The sequence below is a fragment of the Mastacembelus armatus genome, chromosome 21 (genome assembly GCF_900324485.2).
Source record: "Mastacembelus armatus chromosome 21, fMasArm1.2, whole genome shotgun sequence".
Lineage (NCBI taxonomy): Eukaryota > Metazoa > Chordata > Actinopteri > Synbranchiformes > Mastacembelidae > Mastacembelus > Mastacembelus armatus.
This window is the reverse complement of record NC_046653.1, coordinates 8,852,112-8,877,717: the sequence shown is the minus strand read 5'-3', so window position 1 is coordinate 8,877,717 and position 25,606 is coordinate 8,852,112. Positions and strand designations below refer to the sequence as shown.

The window sequence follows — 25,606 nt, the reverse complement described above, 5'->3', positions numbered from 1 at the left end:
TATAGAAGGTCGCAGGGGGCCGGTTGACAGACTGTCACAGGACTGACACATAGAGAGAAAAAACATCACTACATTCACTGAGTGTGGGTGTGTAGAAGAATTATTGAGCTTTTGCAGGAGGCTAGAGTGCAACCTGCCTTAATCTCATCAGGGAATGTTTTTAATTGGAGCTTAAAGTATACATATACATATACATATACATATATATATATATATTTTTTTTTTTGTGATGTCTGAGAAATACTACCTGAAAGGTGAGTTATCCTGTTTCAGCTGATTTACCTTTCAGAAGTATTTACTAGTGCTTTCATTTTCCCTGAAAATATGTTGTGTACTTGACTCTGTGCCATTTAACATAAGACTTATTGTCTGTTAACTGATTTATACGGTATGTTTGAGAGGTGAGGCCATTGGATCAAGGTCACAGCTGGCTATTCCCTCTGCACAGTGTCCCCTACATCCTCTTATAGGTCATAAGCTGTGTGGAGATCTAGTCAAGCATAGAGATCTAAAAATAACAATCAGTGATATGCTGGATGCAACGAATAGTCTGAAAATAAATGATAAGGAGATGAAGCCACACATGTGTAACACCATGCATATTGCACAAGTATTTTTCTCTGGTAAACCCAACTTGTCACGTTGTATTTCTAAAGGAAGAAAAGCAGATGATGACTGAAGGCTTGCACCCACTTTCTATCACAGGAGGAAGGAAAGATAAGTGGAAAATTGATTACATTTTAGAAATCCTTCAAATGTATTTGGTACCAAGATCAACCTATATTTTGATTCCACTAGACTGCTAAACAAGATCATGGGGTTGTTGTGGTGTTTTACAAAGCAAAAAGACCTCTGCTTGTGTGGATGGCAGAAAACATTATGTTTTGGGGACAATGCCCCATAATAAAAAATAAAAAATGCAGTAACAGAAAAAATACAGGAGAAGAAAAGAAGAAAATGCCAGTAAAAGAAAGGTCTTAACATTATCCTTTCTTCATATACTGCAGCTTGTGGCACTCTGCAGGATTAGATGAACAGTAGGGATGTTCCTTAGCAGACAAAGAAGGAGAAGAGGGGCAGATCGATGGATTGTGTCCCTTTTTGTCCTTGTTGTCATGCTGTCTGGCTTTCTGTATTTGATCGAAGTCGAGGACTGGATTGCATTTTCTGCTACTAGCATAGCTGAGTCAGTTTTATACCCCTAGTAAGTAATTCTATTTAGTTATTATTTTGAGATGAAAATATTTCTACCTAGTAAACGTCTATGAAAAGGCCTTTACTACCAGAATCATCCCTATATCATGCAGTTATTGCAACCTTCCTGCATATAATATGACCTAAAACAAACCTGTCAGATTGTTATATATGCAGTAAATCCATAAACAAACTGGACCATCAAATAAAAGTGAAGTTTTATTGCAGCTGAAAGTGAGCTATTGTCCATAATGGTCCTCAAATGTGACATCTTCTGAATCAGTGTCTGTAATGGAGCCACTTAGGTGCTATATTTCTTTGAGGCCATGTTCACTGTAATGCAGAAACATTTTTCTGTCCATTGTGGCCTTTTAGCAACCATGAGAGTGCTTTCCACTCTGGAAAATGCAGCTTTTTAAAAGAAATACTCTATTGTAGATGCACTTGATTAATTTGGTAGGAAAACAAAGCTTTCAAAACACATAACATTTATTACTACGTCTGTTATGTCTTTAAGTTCTTGTCCATGAATTTTTGTATTAAGAAATCAATGCTCTTTTACTACTAACGTGTTAATTAAAAATGATAGAACGCAAAATAAGATGCACCAGTGCCACATGACAGCATGACACAATATCAGTTTATCACATATATGCATTTCACATTTCAGTTTTATTGATTTTTTTTTTTTTTTTTAATAAGTGAGTATTCAAAATGTTAAAAACAGCCATACTTCAGTTAGTGCTTATTTCACCAAACAAACAGCCCTATTGGTAACTGTTTTTATGAGGAATGTCCATTAAAGGGACAAAGATGAGTTGCCTATTCAGTGATGGATGTGATGTCTGTATATATGTAATGATGCATGATTAGCATGACGAAATGCCACTGGGCCCTTAGACTGATCAAGACTCTTGCTATCTTTTCTTCTGAAGGTTTCTGTTTGCTTAGGGGTGATGAAGAATGACTCTTCACTAGATTTTTATAAGAAACCATTTGCACTTTCTAAGAAAAATATCAGCCAGTTTTATCAGCTTTGGAATAAGAAACCGTTCCTTCGGAAAGTATCAAAGCCTCTGCGCCTTTCGCACTTTGAGGTGTACTTATAATTTTAATTGGACAGATTTGGCATTTTGCCAATTCAGCTACACCTAATACCCATTTTTTAATTTTTTTTTTTTTAAGTTGCAAATTCATTAAAAATAAATAAGCTGAAACATCTCACAAAAGACCTTTAAGACCGCACTTCAGTCTGTGCATGCTTTTCACACCTGGATTTGGACAGTGTATCTTATTCCAACCCCAGTCAGATTGAAAGTGTCGATGAAATTGATGTCTCTTCAGGGACGTTTTGCAGATTTACTTTAAGCATTAGGATCCTTGATCCAATTTAGAGGGCCACAGCAAAACGTCTGAATGCCTTTGTAAAGGAGATACATTTCACATTTCATCTTTCAATGAATGTGCCGACTCTCTCATTAAGAATTATTAAATGTAGAGTCATGAGCAAAAAATGGTAATTTATTCCATTTAACATTAAACCTACAGCACAGCAGAGTGTGGAGAATCTGGAGGGGCCTGAACACCTTCTGAAACAGGTGTAAATTGTAACCCTAAGAAAATAAAAAGAAACTGGTCATTACTTGTTTTTGTCTTCTGGTCAATAATGAATCTCAAAAATCAGACAAGCATTTACCAGCTCATTTATATGGAAATGAACTGTCCCTTAAGGATCAGCACCGCCTCTTTGGCCCCTTACTTCCTCCATTTTGACTCAATTACCTGTGGTTCTACAGACAAGAATGAATTCTTAATTGGAAATTGATTAAAAAAAACAACTTTTCATGGCTTCACTTTCCGTCTAAACCCTGCTCCTGTGCACTTTTATCAGCTCACCCAGCAGGTATTAATTGGGCCAAAGTGGCTCGTGGATCAGTGGGTGGTCTGAGACAGTGGTAATCATCTCAGTTGGGAGGGTCTGTCAGAATTGTCCCCAGGGTGCTTGGAGGTAATTCTAAAAGTTAAAAGTGGAATGTATCTGAATCAAAATGCATATTTTCACTAATGCATTTCCAATGTTTCCAACTCATATTTCAGTTGTGGACGTAGTGAACTACAAGCTGGATAGTTTTCATAATTTCGGTATGAATAAAAGTATTCCATAGTAGAAAAAGTAGAAAAACAAATACATTTGATCTTGTACCTTTTACTCAAAGTGGATTCCATCTAGCCACTCTTCCACAAAGGCTTGACTGAGGGATAGCTGCTGAGATGGTTGTCCTTCCAGCAGTTTCTCTGCAGAAGATGTTAGAAGCTCTGTTACAATGACTTGGGTTCTTGATCACCATCCTGACAAGTCCCTTTTTGCTTGTAGTAGAAAACTGAACTCCATCTCTCCTCCTTTCCTTCCTGTTTCATCTTGTTTTGTGCTTTTGTCTCCCATTTAATCACTATTTAATTGAGAATCCATAGACTTCACTTGCAGTCTGTTTTTCTCTTTCCTTTACTCACTTTTGGTGTAGTGCAATTAAAGAGTAACTTGTTTAACTTGTTAACTTGTTTTGCTGCCTGCACCCAAAGGTGTGGTCAGAAATGTGATTTGTGGTTCCTGTAACCACACTCAACACGATGTGTGTTGAGTCAAGAAATACTGGGATGGCTCAATAAAGCACCCAATGCTTTTTAGTTTCTAGTCTAGTATAAACAAACATTCACTATATGATCTGAACTTATCTGTATTTTTATTAACTTCTGTTTATCTTGATTACTGTAGTTTTAGTGATTTTGTTCTTTAGGAGACCGTGGAGAAACATTTTTAAATGCTCTGCACCTCCTCTGCAGTCAGACCCGAAACAAGTGAGTCGATAACAAAAATATTTACATCACAGATGACAGGTGGATACACAATCATAACCTTCTCTTACAAATATGAGTGTAGAGTGTGTGGGTGGTTCAATCAATAAGGAGGTGACCTGAAAACATCCTTTCAGATGTAGGATGAAATATTGATTACATGCTTATTATGGATGTTTTGTTATCTTTACCGCGGGATGGTGGAGAGCCACGATGTTTTGGAGTTAGCAGTGCAACTGATGCTGAGCTGTTCACTGCATTTTTAGTAGTGAGCTACTGTTACCTACATAATTACTTTATACTGCCATTTTATACATTTATCTGCAGCTTGTAGTTGCTTGTTACTTTGTATATAAAACTCTTGCAACACAAATATATTTTGAGCATATAGTATAAACAATAAATAAACCATAAATAAATTGCTGTAATACCAAACTGAACAACATGAGGTACTCTGACTTTAGCACCACCCAGACAATATTAAAATGCTGCATACAGGTTAATACATCAATAATTTAAAGCCCCAGTCTGTGATCCAAATGTAAATCAAAGGTCACCATCAAAAATTTAACACAGAAGTGGGACAACCTATCACTCTTAAAGTGATTGACAAGTCTTGATAGAGAAATGAACACTCAACAACTAAACATTTTGTGATCCTGTTAGTTTTTTTGTTACATCTTTTTCACATTTCTAAATAGTTGCTTATACTAATGCTACATTTCATTTTTTTCCATTTGCACTGACACTAAATCTACATGGAGCTCAAAGTTGTCCCATTTTAAATTAATATATTTTCATTCCATTTGGAAGGAGAAAATCAGACAAACTGTAGGCATCCCCCCTCTCTATGGCTTACCAATACTTTGCAAAATAAAAAGCCCTTTAAAACAGCTGCAGAGGAAAGTCAATGTGGCGACAATCTACCATTTACAATTAAGCAAGAGTATAACATAAGTACAGTGGTGCATACCAACCTGCTGATATTAAGCAGGTACAGTGTTCACTGTACTCACCATCTCAGTTTAACATCTTAGCATTTTTCTAATTTACATTAGACAATGTACTGCTGAGGCTGATGGGAATATCATCGTAGGTGTTTGGCAAAATTACTGTATTGCATGACAGTCATACTGAGGGCAACATGAATTTCTCCATCATGTTTCATGGCAATCGATTTAATTTCTATCTTTCAGTCTAGACCAAAGTGTACCAACTACCATATCTACATTACCATCCGCCTGAAATGACAGGCCAACACACCTGTATCAGTGGTCTTTGTATGTGGTCTCCTAACCTCTGCAAGCTTCTGATGATGCATACAGTACTAGTTATGTGGTACCCCTTTTATTATAAAGTGATTTTATCATTAGGCTTTTTTGTGAATAATAACTACTGACTAATCATATCTGTCAGATTCCTCAGCACGTGATTGCCTCACATGTTCTGTGCAAAGTATTTGTTGACACACTCTCACACTTATCACCAAGCAGTGTTATAGTCACCTCTGGCTGTCTGTCATTTACAATCATCCCACAACATGGTCTTAATCAATAGTAATTTTACCACTGGATTTGGTCCTAATGTGTGAGTGTGTGTGCACAAATTCGTTCTGAATTTAAATCATTTGCCTGGGCTTTTAATTACATCTGTTCTTAAGAATTTACCTTAGCATATCATCTCTGAGATGAAGCTGACTGAATACATGCCATTTATAACTATCATAGTGACTTTTACAGCATTAGTAGATTTTTGATTGCACCAACACATCTTGTTGCAAAGGAAAATCAAAGGACAGTGTGCGGAAAACATTTTATAACTAAAAAGTGATGAACATGAACAACTTTAAGTACCTATCTTCTTTTTCACAAAATACTGAATACTCAGATTTATTTTTTTTTATTATTTTGTTTTTTGTTTTCCCATTATCTCACATCCACACATTATCTTTGGCCATGAATTAGTTACCATCCTAATTACCATGTACCGTCCAAAACCAAGCTCTCTGTGGGTGCGTGTTTGTATTGACTATTATTGTCTTTGAACAAATAGAGTCTCAATATTATATTCTGCATTTGTGTTTATTCCCCATCAGTTGGGATGTAGTAAAAATTGGCTACACAAACATACTGCACACACATAGACACACAGTGCAGCTTAGTGTAGTGGTAAGTAGAAGCTCTGAACATCTTATGTGAAAGCAGCCTGAGGTCAAGTCCTTGTATTGAGAAAACTGAAATAACATATCTAGTGGGCTGGTGTGTTTGTGTTTGGAACAAGACAGAAAGCTTCTCTGGATGAAAGCTAACAGCTAACTGCATCAGAAAAAAACATGCTATTGTCTGTGTCATGCTATGCTTAGACAAAATGCTAGTGTCAATGCTACCATTAAACAGGCAGTTTTTCCATATTCACCGTGTTACTGTAACCTGTTAGCGCGCATTTAAAAGATCAGCTAGAAATATAACTAATGTTAGGAAGCAATTCATATTAACAGCACTTGCTTTCCTGGGCTCTCTAAAAGCTGTAATCAGTACACCCCACATTCACAGATTTCATTGTCTCTGTTTTCACACTTTGCTTCTATTGTACATGCCCAGCATGGATCTATCTGTACTTAACAAAAAGAGCCACTCCAGCATCTGATAACTGAGTTTAAAAACTGCATGATTAAGGATTCAAATATAGATGTTATCCATCCAATTTACTAGAAAATTCAAACCCATCTTACTTAGAATTTATTATTATTAGATTGTTTTTCAAAGTATTTAATTTTCCATTTTTAATGATATCTGTGATGGACTGGTGACCTGTCTGGGGTTTTAACCTGCCTCTCGACCTGTGTCTTCAGGCCCCACCCTGTAACCCTCAAAGATAAATGGTTATAGTTGAATGGATGGATAATTGTGACATATTGGAGTCTACCAATGGCTCCAGAATTAAATATGAGGTTATTAGTAGTAGAGTTTCTGGGTTCAGGGTTTGATTTTCTGACAACATAATGTGTTGATGTTTTTCAGTGACTATGGCTGACCATTGCAGATGCTTGATTTTTAAAATGCACTCGCTGGCAGCCACAGGACCAATCAAAGACTTTAGAAGAAGAAACCAGTTGGTGGCTATGTAGCCAGGATCAAATCTCATTTCATAACGTTCTGAGTGAAAGGTGAGAGAGCAATAATAACTTTGGTTTGTGGTCATGTAAAGTGTATTTTCATTGTGGTTAATTGACTAAAACATGTTTTGCATGTTGTGTCCATTAATATATTGAGAAGAACTGATCAAAACCTATGACGTGTCTGAAACAGGCAACAGTAGCTGATGTTTTTCAGGGCTACACTCACACTCTCTTTGTCGTTGCAGAAGAACTTCCCCAACCAGACACTACTCTCGCTCGATCACTTCTGGTCAAACCTGTCAGTTGCTTTTCAGTACATTTCTTTATAGGCCTAATTTAAAAGTTCAATGTGTAATAATTAGACAATCTAGTAACAGAAATGGAAGATAGTGTTGATAAATAATATGTTGTCATTAGTGTGTAATGAAAAATACCAACTGGTGCATTTTCTTAATCTTAGAATAAGCCTTTTAATCTACACAGGGAGCAGGTCTCCTTTCACAAAGGCAGCCATGTTGTGCCGCCATGTTTCTACAGTAGCCCGCAATGGACAACCCAAACACTGGCTCTAACAGGGAATCATGTTTTGTCTTAAACGTGACAGTCACTGTGCCCTTCTTGTCCCTGGACATGGGGGGGAAAGGGTGTGAGGGGTGCTCAGAAGGTTGCATTCTGCAATCTCACCACTAGATACTGCTACAACATTTACACTTTGCTTTTAAGTTCAGCATTACATTAAAAATAAATAATTTCTGCATGCTTTCTTCAAACATATGTCATGTAGCCAGAACTGTCACATGATTGCCTTCAAAAAGAGCAAAAACCAGTTTAGAAAATAAACCATACAGAATAATGAAAGTATAATAATATACAGCTAACAAAATCCAGAGGGCAATTCCTTATCATTGAAAAATAAAATCTGAAAATATCAAGAGGCCTGAAACAATTTACTGTGAGTTCTTTTTTCCCCTTTTCCCTAAAGAGGCTCAGACTTTAGCTGATGATATTCATGCATGGGCATTATCTCACTGTACAGATCCTGTTGATGAAGAGTGTCTGGCGAACTGGCAGGACAGTTAGCGCCTGCAAATAGAGCCAATTAACACAGCAGTCCTAAAAGGCTTTAACCATCCACAGGGTGCAAGATTTCAGATATTTATCTAATCCTGCCTCTTTTTGTTGACTGCATTGCTTTACATGCAGGTAAGGGAGGAGTAATGGGAAATTGATTTTTTTTTTTTTTTATGAACTATTCCTTTATTCGTGTGTGTGTTTGTTTTTTTCCCCCTTCACCATTCTGTTTACTTGATGTATCCAATCGTTGGTGAAAGAAGGCGGAGAGGAGAGTGGTGCTGGTGGGGGGGGGGGGGGGGGGGGGGGCTGGCTGGTTATGGTTTTTCAGAACCACGGAGAGCTCCCGTCTCCTGTCTTTGGACTGCGGGGTAGCGTCGCTGAAACACAGCTGGATGGTATGAAAATCCGACCCGCATCAGAAGCATAGATTAATCTCCACTTCACACCGCTAACGCACACTATCATCTCCCTCTTTTCCCTCCTCGATGCTTGAGTTGTTTCGTTCTCCGGCCTGCCTGTGGAGTCCTACCACGTTTAACTGCATTGCCTCTGCATCTTCGCTCTGTTACCACCTCTTTCCTGTGACTGCAAGCCACAGACATGTAAAAGTACTTTTTGGTGGATAAGTGGATTGACCTGCTTGAATTTCTTTTTTTTCCCCCCCCGCTTCTTTATGAGACCTCTAAATATCTGCTGCTCGGTTCTCTGATTATGTTGAAGTGTGGGATTTTTCTCCAAGCCCAGGAATTGAAAGTAACTTCAGGGTGCAGAAGGAAGATGAAGTTGAGTGGTTTCAGTAATCGGTGCATGCTCTGATACGATACAGCATCTGCAACATTGGCTCTAATCCTCAGATCAGAGTGGATCAGACGCATTTCTTGTGGACAGCGGTCAGAGAGCAAGATGAGGTGCCTCTATGACTTTTTAAATTGCACCTAAGAGAGAAAAACGGAGAGTGGATCCCTTTATCCGGCTACAGCTGCAGGAAGCCACGTTTTCTTTCTTTGGCTGCTTAAACGAGTTTGGATCTTGTATCTGAGGGGAGACCGGGAACTCTGGGAAAACAAAGAAGGCAGAGTGGTCTTTCTCCTCTTCATCCCTAAACTGAAACATACAAAAGCGCTCTAGAAAATGAAGAAGTTTAGGAAGGTGTTGGACGGCTTGACCACCTCCTCTCCGGGAGGGAATATCGGATCCCCGTCGTGCGGCAGCGCGGCCGGGACTCCCACCGCGGCGCCAACTCCCAAGGAAATCGACATCCAGGAGACGCTAGTGTCAGAAAACTTTCAGCTGTGTAAGGTGGGTAGATGAAGAGCTCTGTTCCGGTTTAGGCCCTCAGCACTGGACAAAGGAGTGAGGTGCACAGTCAGTACCAATAGCTTACCCACACGCATTTACATATAGGGACATAATCTTATCAAAAAGCGTCTATAGACGCTGAATGTAGACAATGCAGTTGAAAGGGGTCGTGAAGTTGAATCTGGAGCGAGTTCAGCTGCTGCGCTATAATCCGATGGCCTGTGTTGGAAGTTCAGCACCATGGGCAGCTCCTGGCTTTCAGTTCTTTTGAGAATGAAAACAGTTTTAGCCAAAGCAGCAGCGAGACGCATCTAAAGCCTCACTAGACAAAAGCTGCTGTTCTTATCAGCTCACGTGGCTGTTTCTGTTTGTTTTAGGGCCTTAACGGCCAATATTTGCGGTTTTTCCATTAGTCTCCCATTGTTCATCTACATAAAGCTTTGCCCCCGCGGACATGTGTGCACAGCTGGTACAGCTGGCATGTGCATGTAAGTGTGTGCATGTGTGTGCGTGCGTGTGTAGTTTGGAGCAGGTTACACTCCAGCTCTCACCATCAGGCAATGTGCACTTAGCTATAGTGTGCGCGCCGTCATCAGCATGCTGTATAGACTGCGGCTGCCTACACACATGCGATATAAACGACCCAGAGGAAGTCAGTGAATAGTAGCCTCTCCGTTGCATCAACAGGAAGGCACGGACGGTGTAAGAGCGATGACATAACTGGTGTCCCTCCCTTATATGAAAAAAGTACACAGCAAGCCGGCGGAGAGACCCTGCAGTACTGTCCTAGCTGATGTGCTTTTCACTGAGAAGGAGGGAGAGAATGAGGGAGGGATATGGACGGTTGGTGGAGGTGGAGGGAGGTGGGGGTATTTATAGCAGCCTCTGCCGCCCATTGCAGCCCTTTTCTGGATGCATTTCGAACCTGGCTGCAGCATTTATTCCTCACCCGTAAAGGAAAAAAAAAGGTGGGGGGGCGATTTTTTGCACATGGCTGAGAATAATTCATTGAGAACCCAAAAGAAACCGGGTTGTTTGCGGAGCTATATTATTATTGGACAGAGTGACACTGTGTGTGTGTGTGTGTTTTCTATGGAGAAGATGGGGGAGGAGGACAGTCAGGAGAGAGGTTGATTCACAAGCTGAAAAGGATGCTGCAGAGCACCCTCAGCAGGCAGGCAGGGAGGAGAAAGTGCTGGAAAAGAACAGCATGATTGCCTGGTCCCAAGCAGGAAGCTGCTCCTCCTCAGCAAGTGGCTTAATGCATGGTTGTTTTTAAAGGCAATAGAAAAGCCCTGAATCTACAAATATGCCCCCCCCCCCATTCCACCACCACCTCCAGCACATTTCTTCAGTGTTTTTGAGCCAGTGCAGATTGTACGTCTGTATATATGTGTGCGTGTGTGCGTGCATGCGTGAGTGTGTGTGGAAGAAAGTGAGACAGCCACAGACAACTTCACTGACACAACTGTGCCAATTATGTCTGTCAACTCCTTTTTCTAGTGCAGACAGGGTTCAAGGTGTGATGGTAGAGTAAGGTTGTACGTGAGATCGATCCACTGTGCAGTGACATTTTTATTATTTCCCCCACATATCACTTATATTGTTTCAAGATATGTTTTAGACATAAATCTCCCTGAAAACCACATACTTACCAACAATATTCACCTTAGATACAACTTTAAAAGCATATGGGTAACGTGGAAAACCTATCTGCAAGTAAAAGTTGAATTTAGTGGGTATTTTGGAGGATGGAAGAGTGACTGTGCAAAAGAAGCCTCTATTGTTATTGCCTCTCTAATCATCCTGCAAAAATACTGCTCTCTCATTTTTTTTTTTGCCAGGCAGAATATGAAATACAGACATGTGCAAACAGAGACCTTAAGAACCATTTAATGAATAAAAATCTTTCAGCATTGACCTTTTTCCTCATCCACTGAGCCACAAAATATGAGTGTGTTGTATATAGCAGAAAGTGGTTGGTTTCTATGTAGGTGGAAGGGGAATCTTACATCAAAACAAACAAGGTAACATACAGTATATATTTCGTTGGCTGGATGAACAGGAGTAAGTGCATTTCATGAATGTAAACCAAATGCACAGTCCTCCAATTAAATGTTCAGAAACTGCTTATAAAGTAGGTAGGTAAAATTGCCATTTCCATTCATTCCCCCAATTATATTTAGAGAGAATCTCCACTTTCTAATAGGCTAATAGTAAGCTGGTGCAATATGTGTGTGAGTGTTTAGCATCTTGGCTAACTTCTCACAGTTAGTCATGGCTTCTATCCTCACTGACAGTGTGGGACGATGCAACAAATCATCTGGATTGAATTATTCAGGAGTTTCTGTGTTTCTAGTTTATTTCAAGGTGCTACATCTCACTCGGGGAGTAATGTAAGGATCTATCAATAGGCTCATTTCTGTTTATAGTAAGGTGAGTTTGTGTTAAGGGAGGAAGGTGCACTGTGTTAGCAGTTGAGTTCACTGATCTGAATGACACAAGGAGAAGGTATTTATGAAAATGACAAATTACCACAGAAGAAACCACGAGGAACACTTGAAACGTTAATACTGTGACCAAACACTAACATGACAGAAACCCTTTTATTGCTGTTAGTCTGCACTGAATGTAGATCTCTGTTCATGTGAGAAAAAAATGTTTTTTTTTTAATGCAACTGGCATGTGGTGAAATGGTGGTTAAGGCTGAGCAGGCTTTGTGTTTTACTGACTTACTTTTTCTCAGAGTTTGGAGTTAGGAAAGCACTTTCTCTCTGACTAAAACTACAGTACAGCACTCCAGTTGCAGGCAGAGGAAAATTTCATTCATTTACCAAAAGCACAGACTTGACCGAAGCTTGTGTATTACAGTACTGTGTAAAAGCTGTAGACACTTATACATTTGTAGACACTTATACGACATTTTAAAGACAAATGGTGTATTATTATTAATTAATAATTAACATGAGTTGATTTAGATTTTTTTACAGCTTTCCCCCTGTACCATTTGTTGAGGCTGCATTTTCAGTCTTTAAAGGCTGCAAATAGGGTCAAGAGAGCCAGAGCTATGTGAAATGACTGGAGATTACAGATAAACAGGCAGTGCCAGTGATGTAGGTGAAAACACGTTGACAAGGAGAAAGGTCCGAGGGAATGGCCAGATTTGTTCAAGGCAAATATGCAAATAATAGCTCAGAACAAAAGTTATATTCACAATGGTATCTCTGACAACCTGTCAAGCATTGAAGTGAGTCTGCTAATCAGCGAAGGCCCTGCTGGGTTAGCTAAGAACAGGAAGATGAGATGGGGGGTATGATCAGCAGATGATGACGTGTAGAACAACATTCCACGATCCAATAAATCTTGATCCCTGATATTACATGCTGATGACAAGATCAGGATTTGATGTAAGCTGCTTGAATCATGGATCCATTCTGTTGACTGTGAGCATTACAAGCTGTTGCTGCTGGTGTAATACTATGAAGTGTTAGCTTGACATACTTCTCAGCAGAGGGACCTCATTTTGGTGCTATGTATACTGTATGTAAAAATTATTATCGAGCAGGTGCAGTCCTTCATGCTTTGTCTCAGATGGGCACTCATCATCCTGGTACATGACAGAAATCTTCTTAGCTGTTCTGCACAATCCTCAGATGTTTAACTAATAGAGCCTCTTTTGTAAACCAGTAGGACACACAGTTTGAATGATTGCCTTTCTAAACAAACCCAAAAAACTGTAATCAGCTACTTGATGAATCCATGACTCACATGTTAGCAAATGTTTAGCAGAATAGAAAACTAAAAACTAAAATGAGGACTCTATTCAGATGAGCTACAAGATCAGTTCTGAAAAAAGGGAATATGGTATCAGCATGTTTCTGAGAACTGCAAAATCAATACTGAGGAGTTTAAAGAGGCTATCATTTATATTTTAACTTTAGAGGTCACATGACTACTTGGATTAAAAAAAAAGCTGTATATGAAATAAAAGCTGCAAGCTCTGAAAGTGCTGTACTCTTCTACTAAAAGCGATTCCTTATGTTTTCCAATATTATAACATTATAACTTTCACATTTGCTTTATAAGGAGAGAAATTATAATATGCATGAGATATTATAAGTGTTAAGAGAAATGAACAGTATTGAAAAGTCATGTCAGAGCTTAATGAAGTGTAAAGTGTTTTTAATATTTTTGGAACTGGATTTTGTTAAAAGGTGCACTACTGGGATGTCTTGACCTCATTCACATTTCTGATCTCCTTTAATAAATGGTTAATCTCAAACGGTATGTATAATTACCCATAACGCCAACACAATTACATTTCAAATTAAATTTCCTTATAGTTCTATGTCCACTAGGATAGTCATAATTCTAGTTTTACATAAGAATAGCTGCTTTGTGCCATATCTTGTACCATTCAGGAACAATAATCAGCAACGACGAGCGCACTAAAAGATTATGTCTTATTGAAGTTTGCGATGTGATAGTTTGACATGATATAGAGTACTATTTTTGATTATGAACTGATATATTTTATCAATGATGAATGTTTTTTTTTTCCAATTGAATCACCGATTTGAATTTTCTTCAAATGTTATTACAAAGTTTATCATGTAAATCACACATCTATTTAGTGAAGATACATATCTCAGCACCCTATGCAAATAAATAAAGTGACTTATGTAACCAAGTATGGAGACCCATATTCGGAATTTGTGCTCTGCATTTAACCCATCCGAAAGTGCTACCAGTAGACGCACACACGCCTGGGGCTCCGGTGCCTTGCTCAAGGGCCTCACCTCAGGTATTGAAGGTGGATAGAGCACTGGCTATTCACTCCACCCCACCGACAATTCGTGCCAATCCTGAGACTCAAACCCACAACTTTCAGGTTACAAGTCCAACTCTCTATCCATTAGGCCACATGCAGCAACAGTATAGACAAATATGTGAATATGACAATGCCATATACTGTTATTGTTTTGCTTCTCAGTTTTTGCTTCTCAAATAGTTACTGGAATGGTTTTAAAGAAATCAAAAAGGTGAGGAGTAAACATTTTGTTGAAGGGTTTTTTTTTTTTTTTTTTTTTGTGTTAAATTCAAGGTTGGAGCTCAGAGGTTAGGAGTTTGGACTCCCTCTGCCAAACTGTCCCCCTTTCTCTTCCCTCTGACAACATGATTTGTGGGCTTGTGAAGATGACATCACCTCACTCTCTCGTCAGCGACCCCATGAGCTCGCCATGGGTGTGATGACTCAGTGGGTTGACTTCCAGCTAGTCTCACATTACCATGTGTCGGCTGCCTGTCAGAAGCCACAGTGTGGGATCAATTAAGGAGGAGTTGATGTCAGGCTGAGAAGGGAAGATGGGGAAAAAAGCAGTGCAAGAAGCGAGATGTTCAGTAAAGTGTGTATACAGTAATGAAGACAGGAATTTAAAGGAAGTATAGTGTGTATGCGTATTCAGTAAGCTATTCAGTATCCATCCTATCAAATCACTGAATGTAGAACAGAAGAACATCTGTTTCTTTTATACTTGAGGAGTGATTTGGCTTATTCACTGTTTTCAAGAAATTACAAAAATGAAAGAAAAGAAATCACATGACCACAGTATAATGATATGAAACACCAACAGAATTTGTAATCAAATATTAGGTGAGATGAATGAGTTTAGGTGCGTGGCATGAATAAAGAACTAGGCATTATGGAAGGAGTTTTAAAAAAACAGCTGCAAAGCATGATATGAAGATCCTGTATGTGAACAGTGTATTTTTCTGTGTATGACAGTGCGAAAGAGAAATAGCTTCTGTTTGATTTTTGTGGGCTTTCGTAATGCTTTGTCCATGACGGCAGAATACTTGCTTCACACCATTGTGCAAATGTGATTGGATGAGCCTTTCAGACAGCTCTTTATTTGACTACATTTTCCATTACATCACTGTCATGGTTCCATGTTCTTGATCCGCTACTGCTGTAATTTCTCTTTTTTGTGACATGGATTGTTTTAATACAACAGATTCTTTTTTTAATGTTATTATTCCAGTGTTACATCAGTGTTCAAATCTGGAGAGACGGGATGGCTTGGCAGTCAGTCTTTTTAAATCCAAAGTTGACCAACGGCACACTTAAAAATGAAAGAGATGTACAGCCAATTGTCTTCAGGAGTAAACTGTGGAAAACATTTGTTACCATCTGCTGCTGTTCCTCTATCCTATAACTTCTGTCTCTCATGTGGTTACTTGCAGAGAAATATCTGTTTGAGTAATGCGCATTTTCACAAATGTGTTGCTCTTTCTGCACCCTCATTGTGGGAGAAAATATGAACAGAAATAATAGAAACACAGTGTTTTAATGCATGACTAAGACTGCTGAGTAGAAATATAATTATGCAAAACTATCCACTTGGAACTGCAGTGGTGCAAAGCTTTAAACCAACATACAGTTTCTTTCCTGCCCCTCTCAGGGTTGGTGGATCCCTCTGCTCTTAAGAGCTACTCTTAAGCACTTGACAAACCTCATCTACTTGATATCTCTCTAAAAGTATCTGAAGGGGGTATGTTGAAGCTGGATTTGTATTGTTTTTATTCTTTTAACAGAACCACATCTTAGAGATGAAAAGGTTTTTACAATATGCTTTACAACAGTTTATTCTATATATCAGGGACAATATAGTCAAGAAGGAATTTATTTAGTGCTTTAACATTACAATTCATCTGTTGTTAACAATTTAAATAATGTATTTGATTATTTAGTTTCAAATTTCAATATAGTAGTAAAAAAATGTTATTTTTATATGTGGAGGCAGCACTGATGATTGGCAGCAAATAGCAGCTCTTATAGAGAAGAAATAAATGTGATTCATCTCATTTTGCATAAATGTTGTCTGATATTGCACTGGGCAATATGAGATACACACACAGGCATCCTTCCTTTGTGGAGCCCATCATCATTTGTAACTTTATAACATTTTTTTCAGTAGTTTTAAACAGTAAAAACCAGGAGAAAACTCATAGTTTTTAATAACAGCCTTATAGGTCTTTCAAAATCAGCATATTTACCAAATCTATTAAAGTGAAAATATTTGCTAATCTCCTTATTACCAATATTACAGTTAACACCATGAGTTCATTTTCTTTTATTCTTAACTGACAAAGAAAATGCTTTTTTGCTAAGAAATGAATTCAGTTTGAACATCTCACCCACAGTGCCATGACTGTGCAGGCTAACTGCTAATCACTCATGCTGACCACATTAGCTTTCAGCCTGAAAAGATGATATGTAAAGCCAATTCAACATTTCCTGTCATGAAAAAAAAAATGTTTTAATACAACAAATGTGATTTTTTTAAGAAACATATCAAAGCAAAAAACTTTGTTTTGTAAATCAACCACATCATGAATTCGGGTTCATGATCATGAGGGGGCAGAGTGACATGTTACATTATATTGTCATGGGTAGTGACATGTGACTGGTTTCTCCGCTTCCATCAAGTCTGAGGCATGATGCTGATTCACAAACATAGCTGTGGTTAGAAAAATTTAAACCACATATACAGCACATCCACATATGGCATGATGCCATAGTATACAATAGAATCACAACAATCACCTCCTCCATGCACACACATAGGTGCAGACTGTGTTTTAGTTCTGTAACAGAAATAGTGCATTTCTATTGGTGGTTGTTAAGGTCATGCACAGCCTGAACATTAATCCTATTTGCCCCTTTAGGGGGGTTGTGATAAATGTTGCCAAATAAATACAACCATGCTGCACCTGTAACTGTGTGGTATCTTATATGTTCAGCTGTAGTTGCATAGTTATGCACACACAATCATTCAGTACAATCACACAGTACTTTCATGTAATTTAAATGCATAAGTGCACACAGACACAGCAAACACTTGTGCATATAGACAAGTGTATCCCCCCCAAACTCACACACAGTCTGCAGCTCTCATACAAATGGGTCCACGACACTCAGCAGAGAGCAAAAGCTTATCCGGGCTCATTCATTCATTTCATACTTCCAAGCTCCTACACCATATGTGTGTGTGTGTGTGTGTGTGTGTGTGTGTGTGTGTGTGTGTGTGAGGGTGTGTGTGTGTGTGCGTGTGTGTGTGTGTGTGTGTGTGTGTGTGTGTGTGTGTGTGCTTGTGTGTGCATTCATATGTCAGGCAGCAAGTGCATGGAGTGCTTGTTAGATCAACCTCTCCCTCAGTGATGAATGGAAGTCAACTTTTGACTTTTAGTAGGGTAAAATACTCCAACTGTGAAAACCCTGGATCACTTTATTCATTGAAGACAACAATGAGACAAGTTTTCAAAAGCTGATCATAGTTATGTTTTTTCCACTGCAGCACACCCTGCATTCGTTATAATGTGCTTTTGCTTTCTCTTTCAATTTTTCATTCCTGTTAGTTCTGACCACCTGTCAATGAAACAGTGTGGGTGTATTTCATTTATTTATTTATTGTAGTTTCAGTTTCTCTGGGGACACTTATTTTCTGCCAATGTTGTTGACTGTCTAGAGCTGGAGTAGTTTGTTAAAAAAAATGCAATTGAAACAGTCTGGGTTTTTGAAGGTTTTTATATTGTATAGCTATATATTGGATTTGGCTGCTTCCTGAATTTGCATATTGTCTTTCATAGGACAAAAAAGAAATCACCCTGGAGCTGAGCTAGATCTGATGGGCATTTAAACAATAAGCAATAACAATAACCCTTGGTTCAGAAAATAAAGGCAAGAGTGTGTCTGATAAGAAATGAATGAGATTGTGTTGGGTTGTGTAACCACTGTGTGTTTCCAACTCGTTTCACACATTCAGAAACCCCTGATCTCCTCTCCCACTCCCGCTAAACGTCTTCTTTCCTACCCACGTTCAAATATGCCTCTTTTTTTTATTTCGGGCTGCTCCCGACTAGATCAAAGGAATTTTAGAGCAACCTCAAAATATCTTCCTTCAAACACTGGCTGGGGAAGCCACGTGTATCTCTGTTTGTTTGATGGGTGCAGTGAGTCTGTAAAGTCTCTGTAAATTGAAATGGAAGAATGTGACAGGGGATATTCTACTTTTCTCTGCACTACTGTCTCTCATCCTGACATTTAGCCTGAGGAGACAGGTACTGAAACATCTGGGTGATGCAGAGGCAGAATTTGTATGCACACAGGCAACACATGGCACAAAAGATACTGTATGTTTAATGTGATCATAGAGCAATGCAAAGAGACATTAGCCTGGTACACTATGGTGTGAGCACACCATGTTCTTTGCTGGGTTCCGGCCCTGGGTAAGGCAAAGTTCCAGTCATATCGATATATATTTGATTTCTAATACAATTAAAACACTGTATCTACCACCTTTAATTGCCCATGGCTAATTGTTGCAACCCTCATGAACACTCTTAAAATGAAGACTATTAATAAGACTGTATTAGGAAATCACATTCGAGGCAAAACCATAATTTCTTCAGTCCATAGGAAACCTCAAGTGGACTTTCTGTGGACTTCCATTGAGTCTACTTGGAGTGCAGCTTTGAATATTATCTACTGTATATACCATATTGATATGATGATGTATAGTAGATAAATAAGAGTCTAATATCTAATGTATTTATGTTTTCATTTTGTTTAAAGTTTAATGATGTAGTATCTTATTGTAGTAGGGAAGTAGTTCTATATTGCACAGTCTTGCTGTGTGATGGTAAACACGCCACTGTACACATATGAGGGTGGACATTTGGATTCAGCCTTAGTTTATAATATGACGACTTTTAATTCAATTCACTTTTGCTTTGTTCTTGTAAAGGCAATTGCTTGCAGCATCCCACCCTAATCAACAGCTACACACACAAACACACACAGTAGATAGGAGAGAAAGCTCTTGGCGGTCACCAAGCTAGAAAATATTCAACGCTAAAGAAATGATATCTGGAATTGGTAATAAACACATTTAAAGATAAACTTCATACATAACCAGGAATAACTATAATAATATACTTATTAGCTAATGATGAGGGGAGATGAAAAAATAAAATCATACACATTTTATATAGTGCACAAAGGGTATTTAAATAATACTGAGATCACAAATGAAAGCAAGATAAATTTTCTATTTAAAACAAAAAATATACAGTTGTCCATTAATTTAAAGAACATTCTTTTGCATCATTTCCATTTTTGATTGCGTTCCTCACTTCTTCACACACATACTGTTCTCACTATGCGTTCTTTGTCACGTCATTGCCCTTCTTTCAAACTACACATCACAGTTTACATTTGTCCATTTGTCCATTATTCTTATTGTGTAAATAAACGTATCCAGGCACCAGCAATGCCAGGCTGCATAGTCTGCTCAGTACAGGGCTAAAGTGTCCCACTATTTCCTGACCTCCTGCAATGATGTCAGCATGTAGCACCATGTGGCATTTTGCAGTTCCGAAACAGTGAATCATTTAAGTTTGCTTCAAGTTACAGACTACCTGTCTCAGCTTAATTCTAGACCTAAAGACAAACTGTGGTAAAATATGGGAAATGCAAGCATGTAAATATAGTGAACAGACTCAGTTGTTGTCACACGTAAAGAGGTACGGTAGTTCAGGACAATGTAAATGATATCTTGATCTAACAAGTTGATAACAAATCATTCTGCACTGCAGCAAATATTACAATTGGCTACCAATGTACACTTTTTCACTTTTTGTCCATATCCTGTAAGCTCCAGTTCATTTCACTCAATGAGGACCGGTCTGTCATTAACCGTAACATACTGGATTCTGGAAAACACTGTATCCTCCACCATTCATTTGACCTGCTAAATGCATTTCCCAGGAGTGCTAAAATGTACTGTCTTGTGTGCTATAAACCTTAACAGATTTCATTTAAGTTTTTTAGTAGCTCATTATGTACCATTGCTAGTTGTTTTCCATACCCATTAAAGCCATAATTGACAATATAATCCCCAAAAAGCCTTGTGGACTTCAGCTTTCAACAAGTCGTATTTTCTCTAGAGCCCTGGCCCTTCTATTTACCAGTATCTGTAACTGCTGATGATGTTTAGTTAAAGAAAAGTGATGAAGTGTAACTTCACTCCACAGTGTGTGTGACATAATGAAAATTCTTTTTTGATAAGAATGTGTTAGGCTCTGTGAAAACTAGCTGCCTCAGCACTCAGGATTAAGGCATCTACAAAGGCTAGCAGGACCAGGAAAAGCATATTTCCTGTGGTGGTTGTAAGAGGCTGTGAATCTAACTACAGGATCTGAAATATTTAGCCTCAGTTGATATAGCACTTTAGTAATGATGCTCAGCACTTGAATTGGCAAAGGCGGTGATTAGGCCTGGCTAAATCAATGGCTAAAACGTATTTTGTACACTAGGTTTGTCTGTGCAAATGAAATAGCATAAGGAGAGACACAAGATTAAAAGAAAAGAAAAGAAATCTGGGTATTTCTGACAGAGCTTGCACTTACTGTACCATGGTACTTTTCACATTAGTACACTCATGCACACTTTGCAAAATACAATGCACAAGCGTAGAGTGCTGACTCTACACCATATGGCCACAGCAAATGTGACAGCAAATTTCAGGATCTTGAATAAGCTGCACCACACTAGTGTTAAATTAATAATACCACTAGTACTGTACTGTACTGTACTGTACCGTTAAATCAAAGTAAATAAGAATAAAAAATAAAAAATAGATTAGGAGAATTTAATGTCACATGATTCATGCTTGGAGATCGAGTTGCTCAGAGCACAGTTACTGGCTGTGGTAGACACAGGTTGTCTATTTATAGAACCAGGGGTCTAGACCAACTCTGCAGCTCAGTGCTGTGTGGAGAGAGAGGATGGTGGGTGGCATGAGATGGTATTAGTCTTTCGGGGGTGGGGAAGACAACACAACAGAGAAAGAGAAAAGGGGAGGAGGTGGATGGAGATTGGAGCTGATGTAATGCAGCCTACTGTATAACACAGGTCCGTTCGAACAGCTCAACATTTGCTGCACAGCTGACACTGTTTCTAAATGTATGTCTTGGCTGCTTTAATAGCATGAATACACATTTAGTAATTCCTTTGTGTATATTTTGCCTGGCTAATATTTTGTCTTTGTTTGACTGGGCGTTGATCATATATTAAGTTGGTAAACATTTTCAAAAAGCTACATAATCAATTTGATTTAGGTGTCTTTTGTTTAGATGGTGTACATTACTGTAATTCTGCAATGACATGAAGTATGGGTGAATCCAGTCATACACACATATACCCAAATGCACACTAAAATGGGGAAGAAAAATAACTTTATGGCTTTGGCCTTAAAATATGTATGACTGGCTCTAAGATTTACCAGAGTAAATGTGTTTCTCTTCCACTTCTTGACTTTCTTGTTTATGTCTGGGGAGTGGCTCTCCTGTATCCCAGCAACTGTGTATCAGAGTCAGGCAAGAAACCTAATGGGGCCTGGTGCCAAGACCTGAAGGAAGAAATGTGTGTCTGGCCAGGTGCTCCTTGTGTGTGTTTTCTTCACTATGTATGTACATAGCCCTTATGATTTTGTGTATAAAAAAGTATCTGCTACTAACTCTCCTAACTTATTGTAGTGTAAGAATCATTTGCTGATGCATTTACATTGGTTAATAAAAAAAATCCCCCTTCTGGATCAGTGTGTTTTTGAGTGTCAGTTTGAAACCAGATTGCCACCATCATGTGCAGCTCTCTCCACTTCCAAAGTCTCATTTGCTGCCTGACAACTCTGATAAACACTTGACCTTCTCCACCGGCTCTTAAATAAATAAGGGTAATGGGGAAGGCAATTGATTCTACGGTACTGTGAAGCCGTGAGTCAGTGCCCATACTGCACACTTTCTCTCACCTGTTTCCAAATCATCATCAAGTAGTCACTTCTGACTTCATGTCCCACACCAAAACCCTGTATTTTGTTTCTTGTAGCACATCTGATCTCAGAAGTAAATTACAACCTGAAAGTATTTTAAATGATTTTGAAATAGTTTAACTGTGCCCTGTGATGGACTGGTGACCTGTCCAGGGTGTACCCCTGCCTTTCACCCAAAGAGAGCTGGGATAGGCTCCAGCAGATCCTTGTGACCCTAAATAGGAGCAAGCGGGTATAGATAATGGATGGATGGATAGTGTGACTGTCTAAACTGCCCATGGATGTGTGTTGAGGTACTGATGTTGGACTTCATGGTGCATGTGTCAGTGTTATAGGACAATCTGTATTATTGTGATGGAATTACATGTCTACCCATTTATTCACTGTTATGAAATGTCAACATATGTGAATATGTATTTATAGTGGTAGTTTTTGCATAGTTTCCAAAATCTGGGCACTATAAAATAGCACGTTTACATTTATGACATTACTTTAACATTTATAGCTTACTAGCTCAAGTACCTCTAGGACCTCTAGTGCAACATGTTTATTCTGCTTCAAACTGTGGCATGCTGGAATCTGATATAAGAAAACCAGATCAAAATGTATTACAGCATTCACACTATTCAATTACACAATTCAATCCAAGGTTTCAAATTTGTTTGTTGCATTCACCACAAATGTAATTGTGGATTCAGTGTCTCATTATCACTTATCGAACCATTTTTATGGCTACCGACCTACCTATTGGAGTTAATTTTTGTTATCATACCACAGCTTTTTGTTGTCATGGTTACTTATAATAAGATACCGCTATATGCACTAAAACTGTTTTGTTAGATATAGGAAAAGATTATGTCTTTGGCCAAAACATTAAAAAAAAAAAAAACAACACACTGCAATTTAACAGCACTCTCCGATTTTATTTGACCAATTTTTCCATCCCAGGCTCCTTCTACTGTGGACTTTCTCGCTCTCTTGTAATACATCACCTCATTTCCTCCTTTGTTTGTGTCGTAATTACTACAGCCACAGGTCACCTAATTATCACATCCTCAACCATATAGTGTATGCACAGATAGTAGTGGCGTGACAAGACCCAAACCAGCTGTTATTCAAACAGAATCAGATTGTCTTATGTTGCAAAACAGAATTTACAGGGAAAAAAACAAATAAAAGGTTGCTTCACTTTATACAGTATGTGCATCTGAAGGTCACCATCTTAATTGAAATGCTACAACAGTCCATGTACACAGACACACACACACACACTTACTCTAAATATAACATAAAAATAAATAAAACATGCGCCATCATGTTACCCTCATACATATGTAATACATGTTAAATATTTAGTCCATGCACACTTACACACAGCTCTTGTAGTTTATGTATGAATGCAAAGTATGCACACCCACAGCTTATTCATACAAGACACACAGAAACTGATTCGCACTCTGTCTTCTGGTGTAGTGTGATTCAATGTGTGCGTGTGTGTGTGTGGTGTTTCTCATTTTCCTCTGTTGAGTCTGATCACTGCTGAATGATTTTATTCTCTGTTTTATAACCATTCATCCATAAATGCTCATATTATCTATCCAAATTCATATCTCTGTGGTATTGATGATTGCACAAAAAACCCATTACAACAGTTCAGACAGCACAAACAAAGGTGTTTGTGCTGTAGATGATTTGAGGGTGTCTGGCAACAATCGGTTTAATGAAAAAACATCTCACCTATGGGTTCTGTTAGGATTTTAGAGATGAAATGTTGTATCTTTAGTGTTAATGTCAGATTTTGTGAGTACAGGGGTGTGCCGTTATTTGCAGCAGCACGTTGCCTACAGTATTTTCATGAAAGGCTGACACATCCACTCTGGTGTTTTCAACTGTGGCTGATCAGACTTCTATTCATGTTTAAGGCTGGGGGTAACATGGGGTCAACACTGTTGTAGTGTTTCAAAATGTATATTTATTGTACTATAATTATTACTATTATATTATATAATATTATATTATTTTTCCTAGTTTGCTGGAGAAACGTTAATATCATGTGGTAACATTTCCCTTCAACACTGGTAATGTCCATTTCTCTAAATCCCTCCAGAGCAGATTACTGTAAGTAAGGCACTGCTGGGAAATTTAACAGGACTAATGGCAGACAGCTGGAGTGCATCTCAGAGTGGGAGTATAAGAGACTGTATCGTTTTGCCTCGTCAGTCCTTAGGATATGAGTTCACGTTCAGTTCAGTCCAGACGCAATATGACCAGAGGCTGCAGTTTCAGTGTAAAAGCCTCATGAAGGTAGATCTTGTAAAGGCTTTTTGTCTTTTGAATTTCAGTAACCTTTGAATTAAATGAAATTGTGATGCATTGCTGATGTGTGCTATATTCATAAATGTTAAAATGTAGTAGTAGTTTGTCAAGTAATAGAGAGTAGAAGTGTCAGAAGCTGCTCCTTCAAACTGACATGGCAGATTTCAAAAGCTTTTGTTTTTGGTGGCTTAATAAACAAAAATGCAGTACAATGCAGTGTCCTTGAGATTATTACTTATCATTCACCACTCAAAAAGTAGGCAGTAATATTTCAGGGAAAATTATTTGATGAAAAAAATATTGCATCTTTTTTGTTTGGTTTTACTGGAATTAAAGGCCATGTTTTACAAACTAAAGCTCCAGCTGGATTCACCACACTGTAGAATGTCAAAGGGCCAGGTGAAATCATTAAATGATAAAAATCATTTAATTAGCTTAGCAATATTTCTGAAATGCTTTCTGGTTGAATTTCTTGTTTTTTCCTTGCAGACGGTGCGTCATGGTTTCCCTTACCAGCCCACTGCTTTGGCCTTTGACCCAGTGCAGAAGATCCTGGCCATCGGATCAAGATCAGGCGGCATACGGATGTATCCTTTACTCATCTTCTCACTCCCTCTTTTCTCTGGTCTGGAGACACACTTGAAAATTTTACCTGGAGTGCTTACTATAAATACAGTACATTACCTGGCCTTTGCCACTTTTCATTGTTATACATTAATAAAAAAGAGAACATTGGGACAGCCTGTTGAAGTCAACATTAAGTTATTGCTAAAGTTGTCTTCAACATTAATGTTTTTGACAATGTTAAAGCTATTATTTGACACTATAGTTTATAGTAGTATCTATTCTGTATAGTGTTTTT

The 25,606-nt window shown here is 38.4% G+C and overlaps 1 protein-coding gene across 2 annotated transcripts in view; it reads left to right on the top strand.

Moving 5' to 3' along the window:
* The first annotated feature begins 9,370 nt into the window (after positions 1 to 9,370).
* The window catches only part of stxbp5l (syntaxin binding protein 5L), a 119,087-nt gene continuing 102,851 nt past the window's right edge, over positions 9,371 to 25,606 (top strand). For both annotated transcript variants that reach the window (XM_026295727.1, XM_026295726.1), the window contains exons 1-2: positions 9,371 to 9,538; positions 25,234 to 25,331. In XM_026295727.1, coding sequence (XP_026151512.1) covers positions 9,371 to 9,538; positions 25,234 to 25,331 — 266 coding nt within the window. The remainder of the gene's footprint in view (positions 9,539 to 25,233; positions 25,332 to 25,606) is intronic.